The sequence below is a fragment of the Cololabis saira genome, chromosome 15 (genome assembly GCF_033807715.1).
Source record: "Cololabis saira isolate AMF1-May2022 chromosome 15, fColSai1.1, whole genome shotgun sequence".
NCBI lineage: Eukaryota > Metazoa > Chordata > Actinopteri > Beloniformes > Belonidae > Cololabis > Cololabis saira.
Window position 1 is genome coordinate 9,065,022 of NC_084601.1, and position 27,186 is coordinate 9,092,207.

The 27,186-nt window shown below is 43.7% G+C and overlaps 1 protein-coding gene across 1 annotated transcript in view; it reads left to right on the plus strand.

Annotated features, from left to right (window-relative positions):
• The window catches only part of csmd3b (CUB and Sushi multiple domains 3b), a 470,660-nt gene that overhangs the window by 320,270 nt on the left and 123,204 nt on the right, over positions 1-27,186 (plus strand). The window contains exons 13-18 of the mRNA XM_061742392.1: positions 14,530-14,712; positions 14,922-15,248; positions 18,669-18,863; positions 22,192-22,330; positions 22,557-22,744; positions 25,232-25,420. Of these exons, the coding sequence (XP_061598376.1) occupies positions 14,530-14,712; positions 14,922-15,248; positions 18,669-18,863; positions 22,192-22,330; positions 22,557-22,744; positions 25,232-25,420 (1,221 nt within the window). The remainder of the gene's footprint in view (positions 1-14,529; positions 14,713-14,921; positions 15,249-18,668; positions 18,864-22,191; positions 22,331-22,556; positions 22,745-25,231; positions 25,421-27,186) is intronic.

Consider the following 27,186-nt stretch of genomic DNA (forward strand, 5'->3'; position numbering starts at 1 on the left):
GGGGGCTGGGTGAATGCCTCAGTTCTTTAGGTTTTTAGGGGTCCACTGCTCTCCTCTAGGGCAGTGGTTCCCAACCTTTTTTCCTTGGAGCCCCCTCCTACTTGTGTCTAAGACCAGCCAGGCCCCCCCGACCCTTACGTACTAGCACCAAAATAGTCTTAAATTGAAAAAATTAACATTAATTATGTTTTTTGATTCATTTCTCTTTGGTTTATTCTGTATACTTATGACTTTGTTTTTCTCCAATGTCACCAATGTATAAAATACGCACACAAGGACATAAAAAGACATACAAATATTTCTGAAAAATGTCTCTTTTAATATGAGACCACATTTTTTTTAACATTTTTGTTTTAACAACCTGTGGGAGTAGATTAAATGTTGAGTAATGATATAATAATAAGGAATTTAATCATTTCCTGTGTTTGGCACCGGTGTATAAAAAACACAAAAAAATATTCAAGACATTCCTAACAATGTCTTATGATTGACTCATTTGCAAATATAATTTTTATAACTGCAATTTTTACGACCCCCCCCCCCCCCCCCCCGAGATCTCTGGCGCCCCCCCTGGGGGGGCCGGACCCGAGGTTGGGACACACTCTTTAGGGGATAGGTGCTCGCCTTGTGGAGTGCTGTTACTGTTTTGTCTGAGAAAATGTTTAGGTATATGCCAGGTAACGCTCATGTGCATGTCTGGGTGCAGGTTCTTCATAGTTCTGTTACAGGATGAGCAATGTTACTTGTTATACATTCCCTTATAAGTAAGCCGATATCAGATATCAGGCTGTTAATCTGTTAAATATAATTGATATTGATGTGTTGATTTAGGCAGGTTAATATTTTATTCAGGTACATTTAGTTCAGTCTGTTTTGAGTCAGGCAATTACAGGGCAGCTAAGTTTAGGTTTGGGGTCCTCAGAAGGAATGTTGTTTACAAATGTGTGTAACTACTGACCAGCGGCAGAAACTTTCATATAAAGAGAAGTCAAATGTCAAAACGGTGTCCTTATTGCCTAACCAGAGTACGCTCACGGGTGAAGAGTCCTAGCACATCAGTTTCCCCTTATAGTTCTTCAATATTACTTGCATTACCTACAAGTTTGGACCCATTCTAACTTGATGCTCTCTGCACTTCACAGTCACTTTATTAGGCACATCTGTTCAACTGGTTGAGGTTAGTCAGCCAATGACATGGCAGCAGGTGGCATGGTTGTTGGTGCCAGGCAGGCTTGTCTTGAACCTCGTTTGGACTGATTGTTACAGCTTAGTGTGGATCGTCCATTGTAGTTTAGATTGGCATGCCCTGATCTAGCTTGCACTTCCAATAGCAGGTGTACTACTGGAATGGTTGTAGCTGGCTCTGCCAGCAGGGCAGTGTCACACCTGCATGGCACGGCGGTCCCAGAAAGATCAATAAAGAAGAATGCCACTAAGTAAAGAGAGGACTTCAAATTGGTGCAACTCATCTTCATTTCTGCATCACAGTTGGTTGATGGTTGTAAACTGACCGACTGAGTGCAATGTTTGTAGCTCCACCTTCAAAGGTACTGTACTATCAAATTCGGTAATACGGCAGAAACCAGATGCCAGTTTGTTCCCCCAGGAAGATAACACAACTCAAAAGCTCAGATTATGTCAAACTCTGAGTGTGACAACACATTTCCTGGATTTACACGTCATGGCAGTCATCGGATCATAGTCCATAAAACACCTTTGCCATGCAGTGGAAACTGAGATTCACACTTTGGATGGGCAGCTGACAAATTTGCAGCTGACAAATGGGCAGCAACTGTGTACTGTCACCATGTCATTCAGGAAGTGAGGGGAAAAAAAAGGTCCAGACATTTATTAGGTTTTTGAAAGCTGTTTTATATAAAATCATAGTTCATAATAAGTTAATATTATGGACGATCAGTTTCGACCGCAACAAGCACCTATCTCTGATTCAGGCAATTTAAAAAGCAACAATTTTCTGAGAGAAGCACAAAGCAGGTTTCCATGGTAAATTATCAGAGGTGGAAGAAACCGACAAATATAAACCTTGGACTTTGCTACAAAAGAGACAGAAATGCCACGCTTTGATTAAAACCTGCTGATCTAATAATTAATGCACACAATTTCTTTCTGCCACATTGAACTGAGTTAACTTCAACAGCAGAGCCAAGGACTGCAGTCATTTATTTTAAATTAGATTACACTGATTTGCATTTGCAACAGATAGTTTTTTATTTGTTTGAGTCTGTTTTTATCTTTAATTGTTAAAAAAGCCACATTTTTATCAGGGTGTACGACACTGACGCACCACCTTGTTTCTCTGTCTGAAACACAGCAATCGTTGTTGCCTCCCTCAGTCCTGCTCTGCAAATACCAGACCTCTTGCTTGCCAGCTGATATATAAATATCAAAAATAGCCAAGTGGAAGACAGCTGCAATTTTTTTCAAGATGTGCCAAACCAGCCACCAGGCACACATTATGCAAATATGATCAAGTTAATGTTTTTAAGTAAAGGCAGAAAGTGAGTGGTTTCAGGCAGCACGGCATACAGAGTTGCTCCCGTTGGTGTGAATGATGCTTTTGTGATATTTGCATGAACAAAAAAAGCCATATAATAACCCCAAGGGGTGGGAAAAGACCCAAAAAGCTTACAACCGCCTGATTGATTTAGAAAATGTTGTGCATTAACATTCAAATGCATGACAGCTTTACTCTGTGTCCTCAGAATAAAATGTGAAATATGCCTCGATAAGTGAATACATACAATTTGTTTTTAATCCAGGTTCTTTCCACAGAATAGTGTATATGCTTAAATAACATTCATCTATTAAACATGTCTTAAATGTGGAAAAGAGACTAATAATAACACAAGTGTGGAATCCTGTTACAAGTTTTTTTTTATGTTTACAGCAATATCTAAATGTGAAGATATGTCATCATTTAAAATGAATGACCACCTTTATACTGATGCTGACTTTTCTTCCTGGCTGTGTGCAGCCTTTAGATAGTCCTTTCTCAATAAATTCCATCTCATAATGGCATGAATTATTAACTGCACTCAGCAGAAAAATAAATATGCAGATAGAGGGGGAGACAGGATGGTTCAGCACTTGGCCAGTGGCTGGTTCAGTTCCTTATTTTGCTTTTTGTGATCAGCGATTTGATCCCTGAAGGGCTTCACCAGTATTCCTTCAAACCCGGTTCATCGTGCTTTTGAGATTCTGAGTGCAGCCCAGCGAGCGGAGGGTTTACAGCCCAGCCAATGCTCTCTATAATTAAAAGACAACAGCTGCCAGCTGGACTGATGCAGGAATCAGAACTCACTGCAGAGGAAACCTGCTGCTCTGCCGTGGAGCATTAGCCGTCTCCCACCACTTGAAACAGATACAGGTGCTCATTTGCCCTCGCTCACCTAGTACTCAGCGAGGAATTGTTTTGACAGGGGATGTGGCCATTAAAGACGCCTCGGGCTGAGCGAACTGCCGGGGAGACGGCTTTGCGTGATGAGTCTTTTGAGATGCGAGACATGAGGTCTATGTAGCGAGACATAAAAGATACCAGGCAGGGCCGCTCTGAGCTAAATAAGACCTTTTTTCCTCCCTTTTTTTTTACTGCAGAATAAATAAGACCAAGTGGTTAGTAGAATATAGTATTTGGCATTTGCCTGTTATGTAGCCCAGTTCTGCCTGGAGGAGACACAAAAACATGCATAGTTACTGCCGTTTAAATTGTTACGATGGCTTCATTGAATGGTGAAAAATACCTGACAGGCAAACATTTGCCATTTTCGTTGAAATGGTTACACTTTATTTCTGGCAATGACTCGTTCCCTCAAGCTCATCGCGTGTTGTAAAACAGGACCGCAGAGTGCAGCGTACACCACAACATTATTCTTATCTTTAAATTCTGAATGTCCTCGACATGATGTGAATACCGTATTATCTGGACTATAAGCTGCACCTGTATACAAGCCGCACCCGCTCTATTTAAAAAAAAAAGATATGCAAGCCGCAGATATTTATGTTGTTAGATTAGATATTTACTACATGTACAGAAGGATTTTGAACTGTAAATGATGTACATGTTTGTACCTAAATAGATCCTTTCCTAACAGCGTCTTTTAACACGGCAGCAACTTTGCTGATTAAAACGGGACAGAACGAAGAGAAAATACCGGTATTTATTTATCTATTTATCTGTTTGAATCTGCTTCTACCTACTTCTATCTGCTAAAGAAGAAGTAGCGTATTCTTCTTTGAATTTATTTTGTCTAAGTTTTGATTCTAATTCCGGTTAGAGCGCCCCGAGCGGTGGAAGAAAAATCCACAGAATAGTTATCTGTGTATAAGCCGCATGGTTCAAAACCTATGAAACAAGTAGCGGTTTATAGTCCAGAAAATACAGTACTTACTTTTGGGATTAGATCTGAGCTTCTTCATCTTCTTCTCATAGTGATATGTTTTTTTAAAGTTAGAACGGCTATCAAGGTGGGTTGGCCCTCTGGGGGGGGTCTGCCCTCTGGGGGTCGGCCCTCTGGGGGGGTCTGCCCTCTGGGGGTTGGCCCTCTGGGAGGGGTCGCCCTCTTGGGGGGGGGTCGGCCCTCTGTGGGTCTGCCCTCTGGGGGGGTCTGCCCTCTGGGGGGGTCTCCCCTCTGGGGGTTGGCCCTCTGGGGGGGTCTGCCCTCTGGGGGGGAGGTCTGCCCTCTGGGGGTTGGCCCTCTGGGAGGGGTCGCCCTCTTGGGGGGGGGTCGGCCCTCTGTGGGTCTGCCCTCTGGGGGGGTCTGCCCTCTGGGGGTTGGCCCTCTGGGGGGGTCTGCCCTCTGGGGGGGAGGTCTGCCCTCTGGGGGGGGTCTGCCCTCTGGGGGTCGGCCCTCTGGGAGGGGTCGCCCTCTTGGGGGGGGGTCGGCCCTCTGTGGGTCTGCCCTCTGGGGGGGTCTCCCCTCTGGGGGTTGGCCCTCTGGGGGGGTCTGCCCTCTGGGGGGGTCTGCCCTCTGGGGGGGTCTCCCCTCTGGGGGTTGGCCCTCTGGGGGGGTCTGCCCTCTGGGGGGGTCTGCCCTCTGGGGGGGTCTCCCCTCTGGGGGTTGGCCCTCTGTGGGTCTGCCCTCTGGGGGTTGGCCCTCTGGGGGTTGGCCCTCTGGGAGGGATCGCCCTCTTGGGGGGGGGGTCAGCCCTCTGGGGGTCGGCCCTCTGGGGGGGTCTGCCCTCTGGGGGGGTCTCCCCTCTGGAGGTCTGCCCTCTGGGGGGGGTCTGCCCTCTGGGGGTTGGCCCTCTGGGAGGGGTCGCCCCCTTGGGGGGGGGGGGTCGGCCCTCTGTGGGTCTGCCCTCTGGGGGGGTCTGCCCTCTGAGGGTTGGCCCTCTGGGGGGGTCTGCCCTCTGGGGGGGTCTGCCCTCTGGGGGGGTCTCCCCTTTGGGGGTCGGCCCTCTGGGGGTTGGCCCTCTGGGGGGGTCTGCCCTCTTGGGGGGGGGGTCGGCCCTCTGTGGGTCTGCCCTCTGGGGGGGGTCTCCCCTCTGGGGGTCGGCCCTCTGGGGGTTGGTCCTCTGGTGGGGTCGGCCCTCTGGGGGGGTCTGCCCTCTGGGGGTCGGCCCTCTGGGGGTTGGTCCTCTGGGGGGGGTCTGCCCTCTGGGGGTTGGCCCTCTGGGAGGGGTCGCCCTCTTGGGGGGGGGGTCGGCCCTCTGTGGGTCTGCCCTCTGGGGGGGTCGGCCCTCGGTTGGTGTGAGGTGAGGGAGAAGGTAAAGGTGATGACTTGTATAGTCATCTGTGTCTATCCCTTTATTCTCTGCATTCGTGGATAGATTATTTTATTTTACGTTTTCTATCAAAAGCAGTTTGTGTGTTTTCTCCAATATGTAAAACTTCCTGTGGACCTTGTAAATACTTGAACGTGACTCTTTTGATCAAATGTTGCTGAACAGAACTGATGCACCGTGAAATATGAATCCATTAAATATTCATTCACAACACAGCCAGAGATTCAGCTTTGAGATCCGTAGCCGGCCTCCTTCTGTCCGTCTGCGTGTACATGCGTTCGGCCGAGAATCCAAGGGCAGTGCTTGCTTAATCACAGCGCTGTAAATGGAATTTCATTTTCTACTCATGAATGATTGATTCGTATAATATTCTGTCCCGGCAGTTATATTTAAAGACTATCCCATTCAGTCAAAGTTTAATGTAAAGATGAAACTTTCTTTTATGTAAACACGTTTCAGATCGTGCTTGACGTTGGGTATATGGGCAAATGGAAAGGGACCTACAAGTCTCCACTGTCTCGCAACATGGTTTGGGCTTAAACGGGGGGGGGGGGGGTTAAATAAATGCTTTTTTAACATTTACTTATTTATTTTCTGATGTGTCCAACTGCTTTCACATCTTGTGTGACGAAAAAGATGAAAACGTTTTTTTTTCCCAGAGATGTGGCTATCCTGTTCTATCTCCTATATTTTCTGCACAGATGATTGCAGTGATTTTTCTGAGGACATGTACACCCTGAAACTCGCTGATCATCTTGGAATCACAGCTCTATTACCAGGCCACGAGATGGAGTCCAGGGGATGTTTTTTTTACAGCAGACCAAAGTGATGTATTTCTGCTACATAATGCGTCCAGATCAAAGAAAAACAACCTAGTTATTACCCGTCTTCCTGAGGTCCAATTTACAGAGTTATGGGTATATCTCTGAAGTCAAAGCTGTTTTTCCATCTTATATAACAAGCACATGCTGGTGCCAGGATACCTGATGTCTTTCACGTACGCATTTCCTCTCAAATAAGCGGTTAGCCCGTAGTCAGGTGCAAAAAAGAAATCATTGTCATCGTAATGACTTGAATAATTTTCAGGACAAAGTCTCTGGTGTCAACAATGTGAACAAGTCAATTGGAGGTACTTTCTTTAGGTCAAAGAACGAGATAAGTTCACGTCATTTTACGGGTTGATGTTCTCATTTCTTCCCGTCTGCTTGGGAGGACGGAGACTTCCCAACATTCCTGAGTTAAAACCAGCTTGTTATACCAGCGTAAACTTAGATTTTCACCATGGACATTTGTGGCGAAATGTGCCTCAGGTGGAGGAGTTCAAGTATCTCGGGGTCTTGTTCACGAGTGAGGGAACGATGGAGCGTGAGATTGACAGACGGATCGGTGCAGCGTCCGCAGTTATGCGGTCGATGTACCGGACCGTCGTGGTGAAGAAGGAGCTGAGTCAAAAGGCGAAGCTCTCGATTTACCGGTCAATCTACACACCTACCCTCACCTATGGTCATGAACTTTGGGTAGTGACCGAAAGCACAAGATTGCGGATACAAGGGGCCGAGATGAGTTTCCTCCGCAGGGTGGCTGGACGCTCCCTTAGAGATAGGGTGAGGAGTTCGGTCACCCGGGAGGAGCTCGGAGTCGAGCCGCTACTCCTCCACATCGAGAGGAGTCAGCTGAGGTGGCTTGGGCATCTGTACCGGATCCTCCTGGACGCCTCCCTAGGGAGGTGTTCCAGGCATGTCCCTCCAGGAGGAGACCCCGGGGAAGACCCAGGACACGCTGAAGAGACTATGTCTCTCGGCTGGCCTGGGAACGCCTCGGACTCCCCCCGGAAGAGCTGGAGGAAGTGTCTGGGGTGAAGAAAGTCTGGGCATCCCTGCTGAGGCTGCTGCCCCCGCGACCCGGGAACGGATAAGCGGCGGACGATGGATGGATGGATGGATGGATGGATGGATGGATGGATGGATGGATGGATGGATGGATGGATGGATGGACATTTGTGGCCAAATGGCTTTTACTTTAGGTTTAGTACTTGGTTTAACGACCTGCTTCAAAAGAAATACTTAAGTTAGATTGTGGATGTGGTCTCTACAAGCAGAAAATGACTGTCCTTTTGAGTGTGTAAGTGGAACTGTATGAATACGTAGATATTTCTGGCGAAGCGGGAATGAGAGGCCGCGAGCTGAATGAGAGGCCATGACATGAATGAGAGGCCATGACCTGAATGAGAGGCCATGACCTGTATGAGAGGCCATGACCTGAATGAGAGGCCATGACCTGAATGAGAGGCCATGACCTGTATGAGAGGCCATGACCTGAATGAGAGGCCATGACCTGTATGAGAGGCCGTGATTTGTATGAGTAGCCAGGTCCTGAATGAGAGGCCGCGACCTGAATAAGAGGCTGCGACCTGAATAAGAAGTCATGACCTGAAATAAGAAGTCATGACCTGAAATAAGAAGCCATGACCTGAATAAGAAGTCATGACCTGAAATAAGAAGCCATGACCTGAATAAGAAGCCATGACCTGAATAAGAAGTCATGACCTGAAATAAGAAGCCATGACCTGAATAAGAAGCCATGACCTGAATAAGAAGCCATGACCTGAATAAGAAGTCATGACCTGAAATAAGAGGCCATGACCTGAATAAGAGGCCATGACCTGTGTGAGATTTGCAAAGGATTTGTGAAGGATTTGTTTGAGTTTCATCAGAGGCTTTAAAAAGGAATTTATTTTCCCTAAAGAGCTAAAAGTAATTGCCAGTCTACCATATATTTAGACTCACTCGTTTTGGTTCCTAATGAAATTTTACACACTTAACGATGGGCCTAAAGTCCAGACTTTTGCTTTTCATACATTATTTACAAATGTATCTTTATAAGATATCTGCATATGTTCTGCTCGTAATCGCACACAGATGCAGTGCAGCTGCTTCCTTTTCAGTCACGTGTTCACAGCGCTCTTCAAAGCAGCCAGTCACCAGGGCGGGGCCAACAGCTCCTCCCCTGCAGGTTGGACCTCTCTTGTACTCGCTGTATCAGTTTTGCATCGCCCACTTCTGAACAACACCGAATGCAGTGTGCTGTGAACTTGTGTTGAGATAAACGTGAAAAAGGGACTAATTCTACTCTAAATTGTCTGTGATGTCACAGTATCGTGCAAATGTTGAATGATTTACTTAAAGACATGTTTTCAGACCAAGGTGGCCCCAAGCCCAAGACTTTTCATTCCTCATGTGTCTCATTTAATTCTTTCTAGTGTTGCTAGCTTAAATTTTGTGCTTATTGTGTTTTAACGCGATGAAGGATTAATAAATATCGCTTCGCCTTGCGAACAGTGTTGAGGTTTTTGCAGGATTTATCAAACATTAGCAGATGCCAGTGTGTTCAGTATTCCTTCACCGTTAGCAACGTAGCCTTAGAAATAAAGTTCAGAACGGGCACAAAAGACAAACTACCAATAACATGGTTTTCCCCCGGTCTTATTATCCCTCTCAAGATCTATTACCCTGATTTCCCCGACCTGTAGCAGGTTGTGCATTTACTCTCCTTTAATATGTGTGTGTGTGTGTGTGTGTGTGTGTGTGTGTGTGTGTGTGTGTGTGTGTGTGTGTGTGTGTGTGTGTGTGTGTGTGTGTGTGTGTGTGTGTGTGTGTGTGTGTGTGTGTGTGTGTGTGTGTGTGTGTGTGTGTGTGTGTGTGTGTGTGTGTGTGTGTGTGTGTGTGTGTGTGTGTGTGTGTGTGTGTGTGTGTGTGTGTGTGTGCGCGCGCGTGTGTGTGTGCGCGTGCGTGTGTGCGTGTGCGTGTGTGTCTGTCTGCATAATGTGTTCTGTATGTTAGTATTCCCGTGGACATGATGGAATATTATAGGTGGGAATGAAGCCGGATTCTGTGTATGGAGCCTCTCTCTCATGCACACACACACACAGACAGGAACATCCTCTTTGAAGGCGCCTAATCCCCTTTGTGAATCTGTCGGGCTCGCTGTTACAAATACAATAGGATTATTTGTGTGCGTGGATGATTGTGAGAGAGAAAGGTGTGTGAACTGGCTTTGCGTGTGTATATGTGTGTGTATATGTAGCAGTCATGTTCAGTAATGTGTGTGTGTGTGTGTGTGTGTGTTCCGAGGATAATAACAGAGATTCATACTACGGGAATGTTTTTTTGCTCTTCTCTCATTATTTCTTTGCACATCGGGGTGTGTGCATGTGCGCATGTGTGTGTCCAGACACAAGAATGTGCGTCAGTGATTGGTTGGATCTGTGGGTCTCATAAAGACAATGTCATGATGGGAATTAATGCTATAGATCATATAGGGACACACACAGCACGTGTGCTGTGTGTGTCCCATGCACACAAACTTTTCGTTTCTTTATTTCCTCACTTGTGTACATAACGCTGAAAGTGGAAAAGGAGAATATATATATATATATATATATATATATATATATATATATATATATATATATATATATATATATATATATATATATATATATATATATATATATATTAGTGATGCACTGAATGTTCGGTAACCAAAATTGTTTTGCCAAAAATAGCAAAAAAAAACACTTACGGTGTTCAGTGGAATAATTGGGGGAAAATCCGAACAATTAATAAGGGTGTGTGATGACGCAATCGAACAGAGTGGAGTGAGGGGCGTGCGGTGTTAAATCCAGCATGTCAGATCATTACTTGGATGTGGGGAAAAAGCAGAGGACACGAGAAATGATCCAGGCTGAGTTGGATTTGGGAAAGCCGCTTGGTGATGGAAACGGTCACGGGACGCACAGCGCAGAGAAAAGGGCCCGTACTACTGATGCGGTGGAGAACCGTCACTGTCTGATATGACGAGATCCTCCAAGAAAATAACCCAGATTTTTACAATTATTATACAAGGCTTCGAATTGCGGAGATCAGCCCCACCGCGACCCGATTAATTGGATTTGAACGGGAGAAAATGAAAAAAGATCATAAGAAAAAATACAATAAGTACAGTAAGACAAATTGTGACTGGCGGGTATTTCACTGCACATTTATTTGATTTATGCAATGGTGAAAAAATTGGCAAAATAAATGAAAAACTGCGAAGTACCATTGTTCGGTATTATTCGGTATTCGGCCAAGTGGTTATTATTATTTTCGGTTTTGGTTTCGGCCACAAATTTTCATTACGGTGCATCACTAATATATATATATATATATATATATATATATATATATATATATATATATATATATATATATATATATATATATATATATATATATACAGTACAGACCAAAAGTTTGGACACACTTCCCCATTTGTTTGAATTAGAAGGTGTGTCCAGACTTTTGTTCTGTACTATATGTCTTTAGGAATATACAGAACATTTTTAACAGAATCTTGGTGACACATTTATGTGGAATCAAATTGGAGGTTTTACAACCGTGTGGTCATGCTGACGGTAAGAAAAAAAAAAAGAGGTGTCGTGAAAACTTGCAAACTCAGGGGAAGAAAAATAGTGATGGATACAAATGCGGTCCGGGTTACATGAACTGACAACTGGAGGCATTCGGGAAGTGTGCCTGACTCAGCAAAATAAGGGTCAATTATCTTCCTGCCAGGCATGATTCATCATGTTTCTATTCAGACTTGATGATGAGCTCTTGTACGTGCAGTGTTGCACACTGTTGTTGTAGTGCTTCACAGCAGAGAGAGATACCCACAGAGGATTTGAGGCTAATAGCACTTCATGGTGACGTGCACAAGGGCCGTTCAGGCTGGAGCTCTTTATATACCGGCTGCTCTTTATGTGCTGGCTGTCAAATACAGTTTATCATAAAGTAGCTGGCAAAACCCTCACAACCACATCTCATGCTGGAATTAAAAACAGCTGTATTGTCACCAGCGAATGTTTAAGATTACCAGCAGCATCTCTGAGTTTTTTTCTTTTTCCTTACTTCAGATCAATGTGGCCCAACTCTCCACGTGGACGAGGAGAATAGCAACCGTAGCTTGTAACCCCATTAGTGGCAGGGGTATTAGGGGGTGTGGTAGGGGTCGGCGTCGACCCAAGGACACCTCATTATTAGGGTCAGAACCAGTGGCGGAGCGCGGGTCTAAGTACAGAGAGGGCGGAGCATTCTCGATGGGCCCTTATGATAGTCATTTTAACGTTAAACAACACCTCATCCTGCCCATCAAACAACATTTATTCTCACTTTTATTGAGCCAAGCCTACAGGCTTATGCTGCAGAAAGCAGAGTAAAGTCACAAACTTGTTCAGAAGAACACACACACATACACACACACACACACACACACACACACAGGCCTGACAGCTGTCAATCACATGGTGCTGAAAACTCAGATAGTCACGGACTGACTCAGTTCCATCTTTGATACAACTGAAATACAAGAAAAACATAACTGGTCTAATATGACACAATCTATTTAGATAGATATAGACACAGCGGTCTATGACATAATTTCTGAGCTGTATAACAGAGAATAGACTCGGCGGTCTAGTTGACAACAACACAAAGCTCATTCAAATAGGCAGGTGGTCAAGGCTACACAACATTCTGATAAAGTATTTATGAAGGTTACACTGACTCACCAATGGTAGTTCACTCTTCCATAATCCTTGGCCCGAACAAAATAATTCAGGTAACGTGGAAAACAGGGTAACATTCAAATCTTTGTACATGCTTAGTCCTCTTTTAAAGTTTAGCGCTCGTCTCCTTCATGGCAGCAAAATTGCAGAGTCTGCAAATTGGCTGTAACTGTTAGGGTTGATTTATTGTTCCGCGTTACACCAACGCAGAGCTACGGCGTAGTGTATGCGGCGATGCGCACGTACGGGGCGCGTCGCGGCCTACCCTACACCGTATGCTCTGCGTCGATTTAACACGGAACCATAATTCAGGCTTTACAGCCAATCAGCGTTGGCTCACAGCCCTGATGCGTTCAAGATAGTTGTAAAGAGTTGTAAAGTAAGAATTAGCCTACACTGGCCGCACAATGCACATGTTATCGTTATCTACAATTTACGACTATAGATGAACGTATCACACAAAACGGGGCCCTATCATTGGGCCCTATGAGCTTGTGGGCCCCGTGGCGACCGCCCCCTAACCCCCCTCTGGCTCCGCTACAGGTCAGAATAATAGGATCAGAATCAGCTTTACACACATAAATGAGCATTTTGTTGAGATGAGTATCCTGTTAAATGACGCTATAGCAAAACATCATACACACTATAAGTTCTTCATCTGTGTAAAACAGAGCACAGGTGCATGTGTGGGGTAATGTGCAGTCGGTGTTAGATGGTATGAATGACAATATAAACAGGGAAGAGAAGTGGTGCAGTTGTATTTGTCTATGCCTCAGCTGCTGCTGCATTGTAGCAGCTGTGCTTTACATGCAGTCTTATTTTGAAAGTTTTGTTCATTGTTTGTTGACTCTAGCATGACTTCCCGGTCCGCCTCTGTCCTGATTGTTGACACCTGTGTCTTTGTTGGCATCTGTGTCTATGTACTTATCACTTCCTCTCTTCTGGTGTACTCTCTCTTGTGCTTTCTTGTCTTGTTTGAGTCTTGTCTTTTGGAAATCAGTGACGGCCTTTGAGTACTTTTTATGGACGGCTACAAAGCTTCTGATGGTCGTAACTGTAGTTCTTCAAACTCGGCCTTTGCTATGTGTTCAAGTCTCTACATTTTGAAGGTGCAGTTTCTGTTACACAAGTATTCAGCTCTGACTAACATTTCCATGTACCTGCAGGTCAAGGCTACTTGCGGGCCACTTTGAAGCTGCACATTAATCTCAGATCTTCTTCAATGCTGTTGGTTGTGTTTGTGTGTTTTACTGCTGAAACCAAGACCTGCGGATTCATATTTGTGCCTGTGGGTAACAAACCTTTCTCGGTCATCTCTTTTATTTCATGTAGTGCCTTAATACCAAAGGAACTTGAATACCAGAGGCACCACTGCCCCACGGCATCATGGTTTTCCACCGAGTTGTCAGTGTCTGGTGGTGTTTGGGTTTTTTCTCCCACACAGTCGGCACAAGCACTCTTGTTTTTGTTGATACCGGACGTTACGCTTGTTCTCACAACGTCCTGGAGCATTTTAACACTTTTATGACTGATAACATTACAAACTTCTTCAGAATCTTTAGGGACTCCTTTGTAGCCTTTGGGGTTGAGCTTTTTGATACTATTCCTGGTGCTCTTGGACAGCTCCCTTTCTTCCCCATTGTGAGCTAAAAGGTGAAAACAAAACTGTTCTTGAAACGACACCCTGATTCATTGTTTAAGTTTCATTATGTGAACCATGAAACTTATTTTATTTGTTATTTGTGTTTTTATTTGAGAAATTGATCTAATTTGATCAACAATATTGCTTTGTGCTCAATATGTTTTCCATTTGTATTAATCTTTCTTTTCACCACATGATAGCCTTTTTAGTAGTTTGGATGCAAAATATTGGGACATTTAAGATATTTTAAGATTTAACGTTTATGATATTCTGGACAAGTCGTGAATATGAAATCACTAAGAATGGCCTAACTGATGACTACCATATGGCAAACAAAAAATAGCCATATTTATCGATACAAATGCATTTCTGGTCCTCTGTCAGTCTTACATTTACATCTCCCCCCAATGTTTAGCCTCCGTGCTTTGAGAGTAATCTTGGATAAAGATTCATCTTGAAAAAGTATATCAAGACCTTTTCATCCTGGTCGTGTAGCTTCCTGCAGATATTCATGTCATGTAATGAATCCTTCCAGAAATCGACAAGGAGAGCTGTGGTGACCCTGGGACTCCACTCTACGGGATACGAGAGGGTGACAGCTTCTTAAATGGGGGAATCTTGAGGTTTGAGTGCCAATTTGGATTTGAACTGATTGGAGAGAGAATTATCTCCTGCCAAGATAACAATCAGTGGTCTGCAAACATCCCCATCTGCATATGTAAGTATAACATCAAGTGCCAGTATTGTAAATACGGCTGAAGACTTAATGTCCACTGCTCTGCTGATGATAATGTTGACCCCGACCTGTCACTGTGGCGATGGTGCAGAGTTTATTACGGCCTGGGGCAGGTGATGACCCATGATGCTGTGAGGATGAACATTTAACTGAAAATGTCCCTCTCTGTATACGTTTCCCTCCTCCCACAGTCCCCTGCATGTCCAACTTCACAGCTCCGTCCGGAACAGTCCTCTCCCCAGACTACCCAGAAGGCTACGGGAACAACATGAACTGTGTGTGGCTCGTTCAGTCAGAACCTGGCTCAAGAATACACTTGGCTTTTAACGACTTTGACCTGGAGGCGCCCTACGATTCCCTAACTGTAAAAGATGGCGAGACCAACGATGCGGCCGTCATTGGAAGGTTCTCCGGAGCTGAGAGTCCTTCCCACCTGACGTCCAACACCAACACCCTGAGGCTGGAGTTCCAGGCTGACCACTCCATGTCCGGAAGAGGATTTAATATCACGTACAGTAGTATGTATGCTTTTCTTTTTCTCATCCTACACCACCTTTTTGCTAAGCCACTTGATGCCTGATGTATGAAATAATACTCAGAAACACAGAAGCATTATTTCAGTTAGACAACTCTCGCAGTAAGTTTGAAACACTTTATTGTAACACATTTGGCTTCGGCATTTAGGCGCCATTCAGGCAAAGTTATCAGGCTTGCACATAAATATGCCAAGTAGTGGCATGACCATATTGCATTCGTCCAGAATGGCCCAAAGGGCAATGTTGCTAGCATTTTGCTAACAAGCTAAATTTGCAAAAGTCCCACTGCGCACCAGCGGGTGTACAGCATGACCCCGCTCTGATGTGGAAAAAAAATCCCCAAAAAATAAAACACGCCCGGAAAAACCTGAAAAATGAAGGCGATATAATAGTATACAGAAAAGTCTTCCCTTTTCTTCTTATTCCGCACGGTTTTTTCGTCCGTTAATGCGGCAACGTGCACCCATGCATGGCATACATCGTTAGATGCGTCTCCATCGTGCCTCGATGGGCATTACTTTTCTCAGTCAAAAGTGTTACCGTGGCAACGCTAGATGCCAAAAAGCAAAAAAAAGGCGAAAATTTGGACGCTTATTGCTCGGCCGCACTTTATCGTAGAGACATCTCTCAAACTTTCAAACACTCGGCCCGATTGGCACTAACGGACCTTACAACCTCATTATGCCAATTATTACAGTTTTTGCGAAATTTACTAGGACATTTTATGTCAAAATCCATGCCAAATGGCCCCATTCATTCGGATGGGGTTTTTTACCACGGTGAAAAAAAAACCTATCCGTAAACGTAGCCTGAACCGGAATGTGCACCCATGCATGGCATCAACACATGTGGATCCATCGTGCCTCGAAGGGCAATACTTTTCTCAACCAAAAGCGTTACCGTGGCAACGCTAGATGCCAAGTAGCTGTTTCCAGACTCGGTTAACTTCGGACCAAAAGATCTTTCAACCTCATTATGCCAATTATTACAGTTTTTGAGATATTAAACTTTCAATTAAAAAAAAAAATCCATTTGACTTTGGACATGATTGGGACATGATTCAAATGTTTCAAAACTCGCCTCGCTGCGGATTACAACATACAGTATTCAAATTTCATGAAGCTGTGATTTACATACATTTTAAGTCAAAATGCCTGCCAAATGGCCCCATCCCCAAAGGTTTATCAACAACCTTTAACGGTTTATTAACAACCCTAAACTACTTCTTGGCCATTATTAATCACCCTAAACCACACAACCCCGAAGCAGGGGCTGTGGTTTATTAACAACCCTAAACCACACCCCCTGCGGGGAGCACAGGAATGAATGCAATACAACCGTAAACACCTCAAACTGACATAGAACCACCCCGAACACAACCACTACAGCCCCAAACCAAAGCAGCAAGAGGATGGGCGGTAGGGCATACCCATATCAAAGTTTTTCCTAAAACCAGAAATATATCAGGACCAAAAGATGTTAAAGACGCTTATTTCCTTTTTCTAAAAAATAAATTCCTCTGATTCTAATTTCAAGCAGCACCTCAGTACGTGAAGTGTTACTTAAACAAAGACACTCGCGTCACAAAAATTTAGACGTTTTCCGTCTGAAACAGTTTTCAGTCCTCAGTCACATTGCAAACTCTTTTGTGGCTAAAGCTTAATTTTCCTGTCACAATCAAACCTGAGCAGTCATACAATTGCTGACAAAGAAAGCTTTTAAGCTTCTTAACTGTCACCGCAACAATCACAAAGAGCAGTTTTATTATAGTTAAAAGCTCTTTTAATATGCTAACTTCAAACCTTCAAAGGTATGTTTCATTAGAGACAAAAGGCAACATTTTAAATTCAAGAAGGGTCACGTGGTTACGATAAATATAGAGAACAAACTCATTTTTGGGAGTATTTTGACTTTTTGTTGCTATAACCAGAGCTGCATGAGACAATGCTATTTTCACGTCCCTATATTTGGTGTCAAGAGGCGTCCAGGACATGTTTCGCCTTGCCTAGCACAAGAACCCGAAGCAGGAACAAACCATTAGATGTGGTTCCATCAAAGGAGAAACGATTGTTCACCAAAACAATGTTCCTGTGGTTTTATTTAGAGCATCAATTCATTAGGCTTTGACCTCAAAACAAAATAGAAACCAGTTGTGGTTCTCTGGTAGGCTGTTCCACAGCTGGATCGTAGTAGTGGAACGAGGTCTCACCACAGGTTTTTGTTCTAACTTTAGGAGCAATTATAAGGCCGGTGTTCTGCCAATTTCTGCTACCTGCAGAGAAATGCTACTTTGTGGTTCTGCGCATGCGCACAGTCGATTTTCAAAGTTTGCATCATTTCTTGCACGATGTAAAATGGATAATATGGGATGTTGAGTATTTGATCCTTCAAAATACACTACCCGTGACATGAATGCATTACACTTTGTGAACATTATACAATAAAGAGAAAAAAAACAACAATTCTATGGCTTTATTTGATATTCATTCAGTCATTGGCCTTTATTTAACCAGGCAGGTCATTAATAACACATTCTTATTTACAATGACGGCCTGGCAAGCGACAAGGACCACTTGGGGGGAAAAGGAAGTGGTTTAGGGAGTAAAACACAGTAACATTGTAGCTCTACAAAGGTAGAAAACCATTAGGTAGCATTTTTTGGCAAAGCAGCAAAAAATGGCAGAACACAGGTACCAGAGGACCTCAGGGTCCGCGAGGGCTCATATTGAGTGAAACGTCTTCCATCCAACACTGGCAGAGTATAAATGAGGTGGCATATTAGAGTTGGGCCACAGTACAACAAATGAGTTTTCATGAATAAGTAAGAAGTGCAGGAAAAGTCCAGGTGATGCACATTTTAAAGCCGTCTAAATGCACAACTGTCCTAAAAATCAGCAGGCAGGGCTGTAAGTACAGCTGCTTATCCACCCTGAAAATTAAAATAATGTCCTCAACTCATCCAAATGACATGGCAAAGACCTCACAGGAGTGGAAAGATTGATTATTCAACTGGATGATGAGTTTGAGCAGGTGTGCCGAGACTTTTGCATGGCATCATTTATCGTTGCGTTAGAAATGATCACATCAGCAAAATCTTCAGAAAGTCGAAAAAAGGAATGTGGAACATATGGCAATAAAAAAAAGCATTTATTTTTTCCTAGTGCTATATGATGAACAATGCCAACTGGCAGCAGCAGATATGAGACTGGCTTGTTGAAACTTCATTTCGTAGTGTGTAAATGCCTGTGAAGCACCGGCTTCATTTTCTTTAATAGCATTTCTTTTTCAGTTATTTATTGCTTTGTTTTTCTCCTTTTTTTTAAATATCTGGGTTCCAATATCTTCCCGGCATCATACCTGGGTCTCCTTGTAATATCTATCTTTTTTTTTTCTTTAAAACAGCATTTGGTCACAATGAGTGCCCGGACCCCGGCATTCCCATCAACGCCCGGCGCTTTGGTGACAACTTCCAGCTCGGCAGCTCCATCTCCGTGGTGTGTGAGGACGGTTTCATCAAGACCCAAGGAACCGAGACCATCTCTTGTCAATTAGAAAAAGGAAAGGTGATGTGGAGTGGGCCCATTCCCAAATGTGAAGGTAATTATTATATTATTTTTATTATTATACAGAGAAAAACATTGCGTGAGAACTCATCTTTACCGTGCTTGAGGATCCAGGATTAAAGAAGAAACAACTACAACCAGGTCCAGTAGTATTTGGAAATGGACAGTTTTTTCCTGATTTTGCCTTCATACACCTCCATGACAAGTGTGATATAAATAGATCAAAGTATAGACTTATTACCTGATGTCACCTGCAGACTTTTTACCTACTTCATTTTTCTCGCTCTAATAAGGGACTGGACCGCTCCCGGTACCGTCCTTAAGGTGGCCGGAACACCTCTTAAATCAAAGCCTAAACTTCACACTTTGATTACATCTTGATTGTTTCAAATTCAGTAGGGTTAGGGTGGTAGTGTATAAATTTCAAAGTTCATAGTTCAAATACTGGTACTTCTCTACCTAACTTTATTTTATTAATACATAATTAATCTGAATGATGTTTCAAGGATATTACTCTGATTGACAGTAAGTGATGTGTGGAAAGAATTAGCATATAACCCAGCATGCATCACTGCCAAGGTTTGTTTTAGACAGTTCATCGGAAAGTGACAAAAAATATACATTTTCAGATGGAGAGAGCTATACCACCGCTATGTGAGCACGACGATGTGAGATCAGGAGATGATTAAATCAAGTTATTTATATATGCAACTATTGTCGTGACCTGCTGATGGGACAGAGGTCCTGTTAATTATATCCAGGTCGTCCTAAACACCTCAGAGCCGTCGTCTAACACGTCTCTCCACCTACTTGATGGGAATTAGATTTAATTGTATTCAGGGGGAGTAGACCTGCACCAACTGACTCCAAACACGTGGCTAAACGTCTAAAGGAACTAAAAAAATCATGGCAACAACAGTGCACTGCAAAAACTCAAAATCTTACCAGGAATATTTATCTTATTTCTAGTTAAAATGTCTCATTTTTATTCAAAAAATCTCATTACACTTAAAACAAGAGTCATTACCAGAAAAATAACTTGTTATTTGACAATTTTCACCTGTTTCAAGTAAATTTTCACTTGAAATAACTAGAAAAATCTGCCAGTGGGACAAGATTTATCTTATCATTACAAGGAAAAACAATCTTGTTCCACTGGCAGATTTTTCTACTTATTTTAAATGAAAATCTACTTGAAACAGGTGAAAATTTTTGTTTTTTCCAGTGATGAGTCTTGTTTTAAGTGTAATGCGATTTTTTTGAGTATAGTATAGTACAAGATTCATATTTGTAGTCACTATAATAGCAATAATTATACTTGATGGGCTTAATGATAACAAATTACAAAGCACTTTTAAACACATCTTATGAAGTTTTCAGAGCACATGTTTATTGAACATGCATCTAACTGATATGACGTGTTTATCAGTGTCAGTGGGATGTCTATGGGATTGGAGCTAAGTGTGATGAAGATATATGTTTTGCAAGATGTCCCCGGTGTTTTATATTTACAAAGATGGTGAGTGATGAGGAAACTGTTAGTCACCATGTCAGAGACACTTTCCTGTTGCTGCTGTTTTTTAAGTCTCAGCTAAAAGCTTCCCTCGGCCTGGACATAGCAGAGCATTCTCTTATCTAAACTTATCGCTGGTAATTAGTTGAGACCGAAGCAGAGCTCGGAGCAGAATGAATTATGAACTCGCATTAATCCCACGGCCGAAAACAAAACTACAAATCAGCACTACTTTTGCTACAAGTCTTCCTGACATGTAAACAACCAGCAAGTGGCGTTCTATCCGCTGCAGCCCGCCACTTACCTGTAAATCTTGGGTTCGTTATTGCTGAACTGTGAAATTGAGCATCATCTGTTGCGCTCCTACGGCTGAGAAAATTTTAGAGGAGATTGAATAAAAGATGAAATGAAGATTCCTGCATCTCAGCTTCTGCTGAAACTGATTCACCATCCTACGCCACCTGTAAACCCTGAGAAAAGGAGTCACGCCACCTCTCACACAGTACACATCAAACTGGGCTTCAGGGTGCTTTCACACCTGTCCCGTTTGGAGCAGTTGTTCCCAAACAGTTTCCCCCTAAAGATCGGTTCGTTTGGTATATGTGAACACAGCAATCCCGCTCGGATGCGGGACAAAACAAGTAAGCCGAGATCGCTTAGGAGAGGTGCGGTGCATCCAAAATGCCATACTAAACAGTATATACTAAAAAGTATACTTAAATTCGGCACACTTTTGAGTAAATATCAGTAGTGTGCATTAATTCAGACGTACTACTCAGAGCCACACGTCACTTCCTGCTGTTGGGAGGAAGTGACGTGTCACAGCAGCAGCAGCAGTAGCAGCAACCACTCTGATATTTCCCGTTTATTCTGGCCGAAACAAGATGACATTTTATAATATTATTATATACGAAGATTATAATATTAATATTATATAATAATATTATTGTACTTAATATGATACTTATGACATATACGTATCACTTAGCAACCAAACACCGCTGCATTGCATTGTGGGAAGTTTCTGCTTAGCTAGTGTCCATCAATCCACACTAATACATTTCTCCAGAATGAGTATGGATAGAGCTACTATTGAGTACGTTCTAATGTTTCGGACGCACTAAAAAACCTGGAGCAGTTCGTTTGCAGTGAGAACATAATCAACAGCAACCGACACAACTCACTCATAGCTGCTTTCACATAGAGCGTGGTTTGCGGCGCGCCCACCGCCGGGTAGAGCACAGTCGGCGCAGAGACGGCGCGGAGCCTCCACCACCTTCTGTCCTATTGGACACAAGTTTCTCTCCTCTCTCTTCTCCCTTCTCTCCTATTGGACGTGGCGAGATGTCGTCACAGCGCGGCACAGGGAAATTAAAAAATGTTCAATTCTGGCAGGCAGGCACGGCGCAAACGCCGCGGCAGGCGCCCTCTCGCGCGCTGCCGAGCTCGGCACCAGAGCGATCCGCTCTTGCGCCGGTAGCACACACACATGAATGGGATCGGCGGCGGCGGCCTGCGCTTTGCACCCTCTCTGTGAAAGGGGTTATAACCATTGTTGTTTTTCCCAGGGTACGGAAGAGGAAACTCCTTCCGCGTTCATTTCTGACCAATGAGAGAACAGTTGGTTTGCACATGGCATTTGTTAACAGCTTTGAACCGCTACAGACGGTTGCCTTGTGAACACAAACGCCACAAACGAAAAACAAAACAACTGTATCGATTTAGCCCCTGAATCGGAACAAAACAAACGGGCCACAGGTGTGAAAGCTCCCTTAGACATGAACTCTAACTGGGCATCCTCCGGCTCTCCCTTCTAATCTCTCTTCTCTAATACCCTCTCTTCCTCCAGCACCATGTGGAGGTCACTACTCCGCTCCCAGTGGGGTGATTTTGTCCCCCGGGTGGCCCGGTTACTACAAAGATTCCCTCAACTGTGAGTGGGTGATTGAATCAGAGTCTGGACGTTCCATTAAAGTCACATTTGACAGGTGGGTGAGCTTCCTCTTTCTTTTACTTCCTTACTTTTGGACGAGCAGCGGTAAATGTTAATCAAAACGAGCATCATTTATAAAAGGATGAAGACTGAAGATTCACCGAGTTGGACTGTTTATTGATGACGGAGAATCTACTTTTATCCACGTGTTCTCTGACCTTTCAATTGTCAGGAAAAACTCACTGTTTAATTGATCTGACAGTCTAACAATCTGATGGCAGGTTCCAGACGGAGCTGGGCTACGACTTCCTGGAGGTGCACGACGGGCCCAACCTCCTCTCGCCTATGATTGGCTCCTTCAACGGCACCCAGGTGCCACAGTTTCTGTTCAGCAGCAGCAACTTCCTCTACCTGCTGTTCACCACTGACAACAGCCGGTCCAACGCTGGCTTCAAGATACTCTATGAAAGTACGTTGGACACAAATGCAACAAGTGTGCATGAGCTAACTCAAAGCTGATGATTTATGTGTCTGCGACTCTACTCGTTGCACATGTGAAAGACGCGTGCACCCAGAACTAATAAAACAAAAAAGTATTTTTGGAAGTACTTACCTCACTGCAAAAACTCAAAATCTTACCAGGAATATTTGTCTTATTAGGGCCCGAGCACTTGCAGTGCGAAGGCCCTATTGTATCTGTAGGAATTATTCTTCTTCTTCTTATTGTTCTGACAAAAGGAAGGCCTTTTTGCCCCCCTAAACGTGCCCAAAAAGTCACCAAATTTTGCATGCAAGTCAGGCCTGGCGAAAAATTTTATATTTAATGGTTTACATTAATAAGCGTGGCAAAATGGCTCAACAGCGCCCCCCGGAAAACTTTGTGCCTCAAGCCCCACAATACGGTTTGACGTACATGCACGAAAATCGGTACACACCTGTATCATGGCCCAACTTAAAGAAAAGTCTCTGGGCGTCATGTCGAGAAACCGAACAGGAAGTCGGCCATTTTGAATTAATCGTGTCATTTTGGCGAAATTTATGCCATTCCTTCGGCAGTTAATACGGCCCGAACCGTAACGTGCACCCAGGTGTGTTATACATCAAAATGTACGTCTCCATCCTCCGACACCACGCATTACTTTTCTCTTTCAAAAGCGTTACCGTGGCGACGCTAGACGCCGAAAAGCGCGCCCACCCTTCATCTGATTGGTTCAGACAGAAAAAACTTTGCGCCTCAAGCCCCTCAATACGGTTTGACGTACATCAACGAAAATCGCTACACACCTGTATCATGTCGCAACTTAAAGAAAAGTCTCTTGGCGCCACGGCCGAAACCGAACAGGAAGTCGGCCATTTTGAACATTCTGAATTAATCGCGTAATTTTGGAGCAATATATGCCATTCCTTCGAGAATTAATACGGCCCGAACCGTATCGTGAACCCAGATGTGTTATACATCAAAATGTGCGTCTCCATCCTGCGACTACACGCATTACTTTTCTCTTTCAAAAGTGTTACCGTGGCGACGCTAGACGCCAACAAGCGCACCCCCCCTTCATCTGATTGGTCCATATTTGATAGTTCTCCAAAAGGCACCAAATTTTGCACGCAAGCCAGGCCTGGTGATAAATTTGATATTTCATGGTTTGCATTAATGGGCGTGGCAAAATGGCTCAACAGCGCCCCCCGGAAAACTTTGTGCCTCAAGCCCCACAATACGGTTTGACGTACATGCACGAAAATCGCTATACACCTGTATCATGGCACAGCTTAAAGAAAAGTCTCTTGGAGCCATGGCCGAAACCGAACAGGAAGTCGGCCATTTTGAAATCTGATTGGTCCATATTTGATAGTTCTCCAAAAGTCACCAAATTTTGCATGCAAGACAGACTTGGCGATAAATTTGATATTTCATGGTTTGCATTAATGGGCGTGGCCTAACGGCTCAACAGCGCCCCCTAGAATACTTTTCTCTGCCATAACTTTTGAATGGTTTGACATAGGAAGTTGTGGGTGGTGTCATGGGACTCTGTATGGAGTCCTTTAACTTCGTTGGCCTTAATTAGCCCCGCCCCTTCTTCTGATTGGTTGTCCCGATTTTCTGCTATATCTTAGGAATGGTTTGACATAGAGAGTAGTGGGTGGTGTCATCAGATTCTTTATGGAGTCCTTGACCTTCATTGGCCTGAATTAGCCCCGCCCCTTCTTCTGATTGGTTGTCCCTTTTTTCTGCTATAACTTTTGAATGGTTTGACATAGGAAGTCGTGGGTGGTATCATGGGACTCTGTAATGAGTTCTTAAGCTTCGTTGGCCTTAATTAGCCCCGCCCCCTTCTTCTGATTGGTTGTCCCGATTTTCTGCTATAACTTTGGAATGGTTTGACATAGAGAGTCGTGGGTGGTGTCATTTCTGATATGCTTATGGGGGGCGGTGGCCGTGAGTGCGAGGGCCCGTTCATTGCTGCTTGCAGCTTTAATTTCTAGTTAAAATGTCAAATTTTTAGTCAAAAAATCTCATTACACTTAAAACAAGAGTCATTACCAGAAAAATAACTTGTTATTTGACAATTTTCACCTGTTTCAAGTAAATTTTCACTTGAAATAAATAGAATAATCTGCCAGTGGGACAAGATTTATCTTCTTATTACAAGCAAAAAAAATCTTGTTCCACAGGCAGATTTGTCTACTCATTTTAAGGGAAAATCTACTTGAAACAGGTGAAAATTGTTGTTTTTTCCAGTGATGAGTCTTGTTTAAGTGTAATGAGATTTTTTTTTTTGACTAAAAATGAGACATTTTAACTAAAAATAAGATTTTGAGTTTTTGCAGTGCACGTGTGGCAGCGAGGCACAATATCACAACATTGTTGTGTACATAAAAGTGAAGACCTGTGATTTCACAGCACAACGGGCTTTGCTCTGTTATATCAGCTAAACCATGTTTTTCCTCCCACCAGGCGTTACAGTTGACAGCTACTCGTGCTTGGACCCCGGCATACCTGTCAACGGTATTCGCTACGGACAAGACTTTTCCATCGGGTCTACGGTGTCATTTGGTTGCGACTCTGGCTACAGGCTGAGTCACGAGGAGCCACTGGTGTGTGAGAAGAACCACTGGTGGAGCCACCCCTTACCTACGTGTGACGGTAGGTTTATCCCGTCGGTCGAGGTAAACCAGGGGTCGGCAACCCAAAATGTTGAAAGAGCCATATTGGATCAACAACACAAAAAACTAATATGTCTGGAGCCACAAAAAATGAAGTCTTGTATAAGTCTTAGAATGAAGATAACACATGCTGCATGGATATTTATTAGTTATAACTGGGGGAAGATTTTTTTTCATTATGCACTTCGAGAAAAAAGTCGAAATGTCGAGGAAAAAGTCAAAATGTTGAGAAAAATCGAAATTTTGAGAAAAAAGTTGAAATGTCGAGATTAATGTTGAAGTACAATCTCGAGAAAAAAGTCGAAATGTCAAGAAAAAAGTTGAAATGTTGAGAAAAAAGTCGAAATGTCGAGGAAAAAAGTCAAAATTTCGAGAAAAAGGTTGAAATGTCAAGATTAAAAAGGAAAGGAAAAAGGAAGAAAAAAGAAAAAGAAGAAAAAAAGGAAAAAAAAGAAACATTTTTGAAAAAGCTCCAGGAGCCACTAGGGCGGCGCTAAAGAGCCGCATGCGGCTCTAGAGCCGCGGGTTGCCGACCCCTGAGGTAAACCATCAGGCCGTACGGTGAACAATGCATCATTCTCTGGATCGGATGTTTTTGTGCTTTTTGCCTGCGCTTTTAAACCAACATCACTGTATGAAACACAGAGCCTCCTAACATGATGTTTCCATGGACATCACGCCAGCATCCCCCAGACACAGTCAAATCCTGCTGTCCGTGAACCAAGAGACATCTCAAATGCCACACGCTTAGAAAAGAGGCGCGCTCAGGCAATGCCGTTGGTCATAGCAGCACCCGAGAGTGGAAAACTGTCCGTGCAAGGAAGCATATCTGCTCCTCTTGCACGGATGTGGTCTCGCACGGGGCTGTGACGGGCTCATTCTAAATCCTCCCTTCATGCTCTCCCCTGTCAGGTTGACTTTTGAGACTCTGGGAGCAGAGAAAATGGCTGACATCTCCTTTCCTTTGACTGGATAATCTCGTCCTCCACACTGCGGTCCGGCAGGTGCAGGCGGAGCTGTGCTGTAGTTGTGGCTTGTGCGATACTAACACCGCCCATTTAAGCTGTTTTCCCCCATTCTGTTCATCAGACACAGTGAACTTGTTCGAATTTTATTTAATTGGCCCTTACATTATCTTGGCATATAGGACGCGCTCCGAGAAGAAAGAAATCAGCCGGTCGTGCATTTGTGCACATGAGGGAAGCACAAAGCACGAAACTACTTCCTGTGGGTTTCTGGTTGAGAAGTGTCGCCTCATGGGAACAGTTTTATCCTGCCAGACACGGCTCTGCTCATGCTCATATTACATACACGCAAGTAGTTTACACATCAGTGACTTCGGTGACTAATTAAACACCATCGGCACTCTTTACCCTCAATAATAAAAAATAAATAAAAAGGGTGCACGCAGTGAAACAGAAATATTTGTCTTGACATTGGTGCAGAGCAAGCATGGAATGAGAACGATACTCAGTGTTGTTTTCGAAACAAAATGAGGATCTTTTGAATATCCAGTTTTCAACAATCGTTAAAAAACAAATGAAATCATTGATTTCACAATAAACTTCAATAAAAATGGATTGAAGAGGCTGAATAGTTGGAAATAACCTAAGTAAGCCAGCATCCATATACTGGGAGCTGAGTCATGTGGTGTTATGCGACAAAATCCCTGGATAAATCAGATAGAAACACACACACACACACACACACACACACACACACACACACACACACACACACACACAC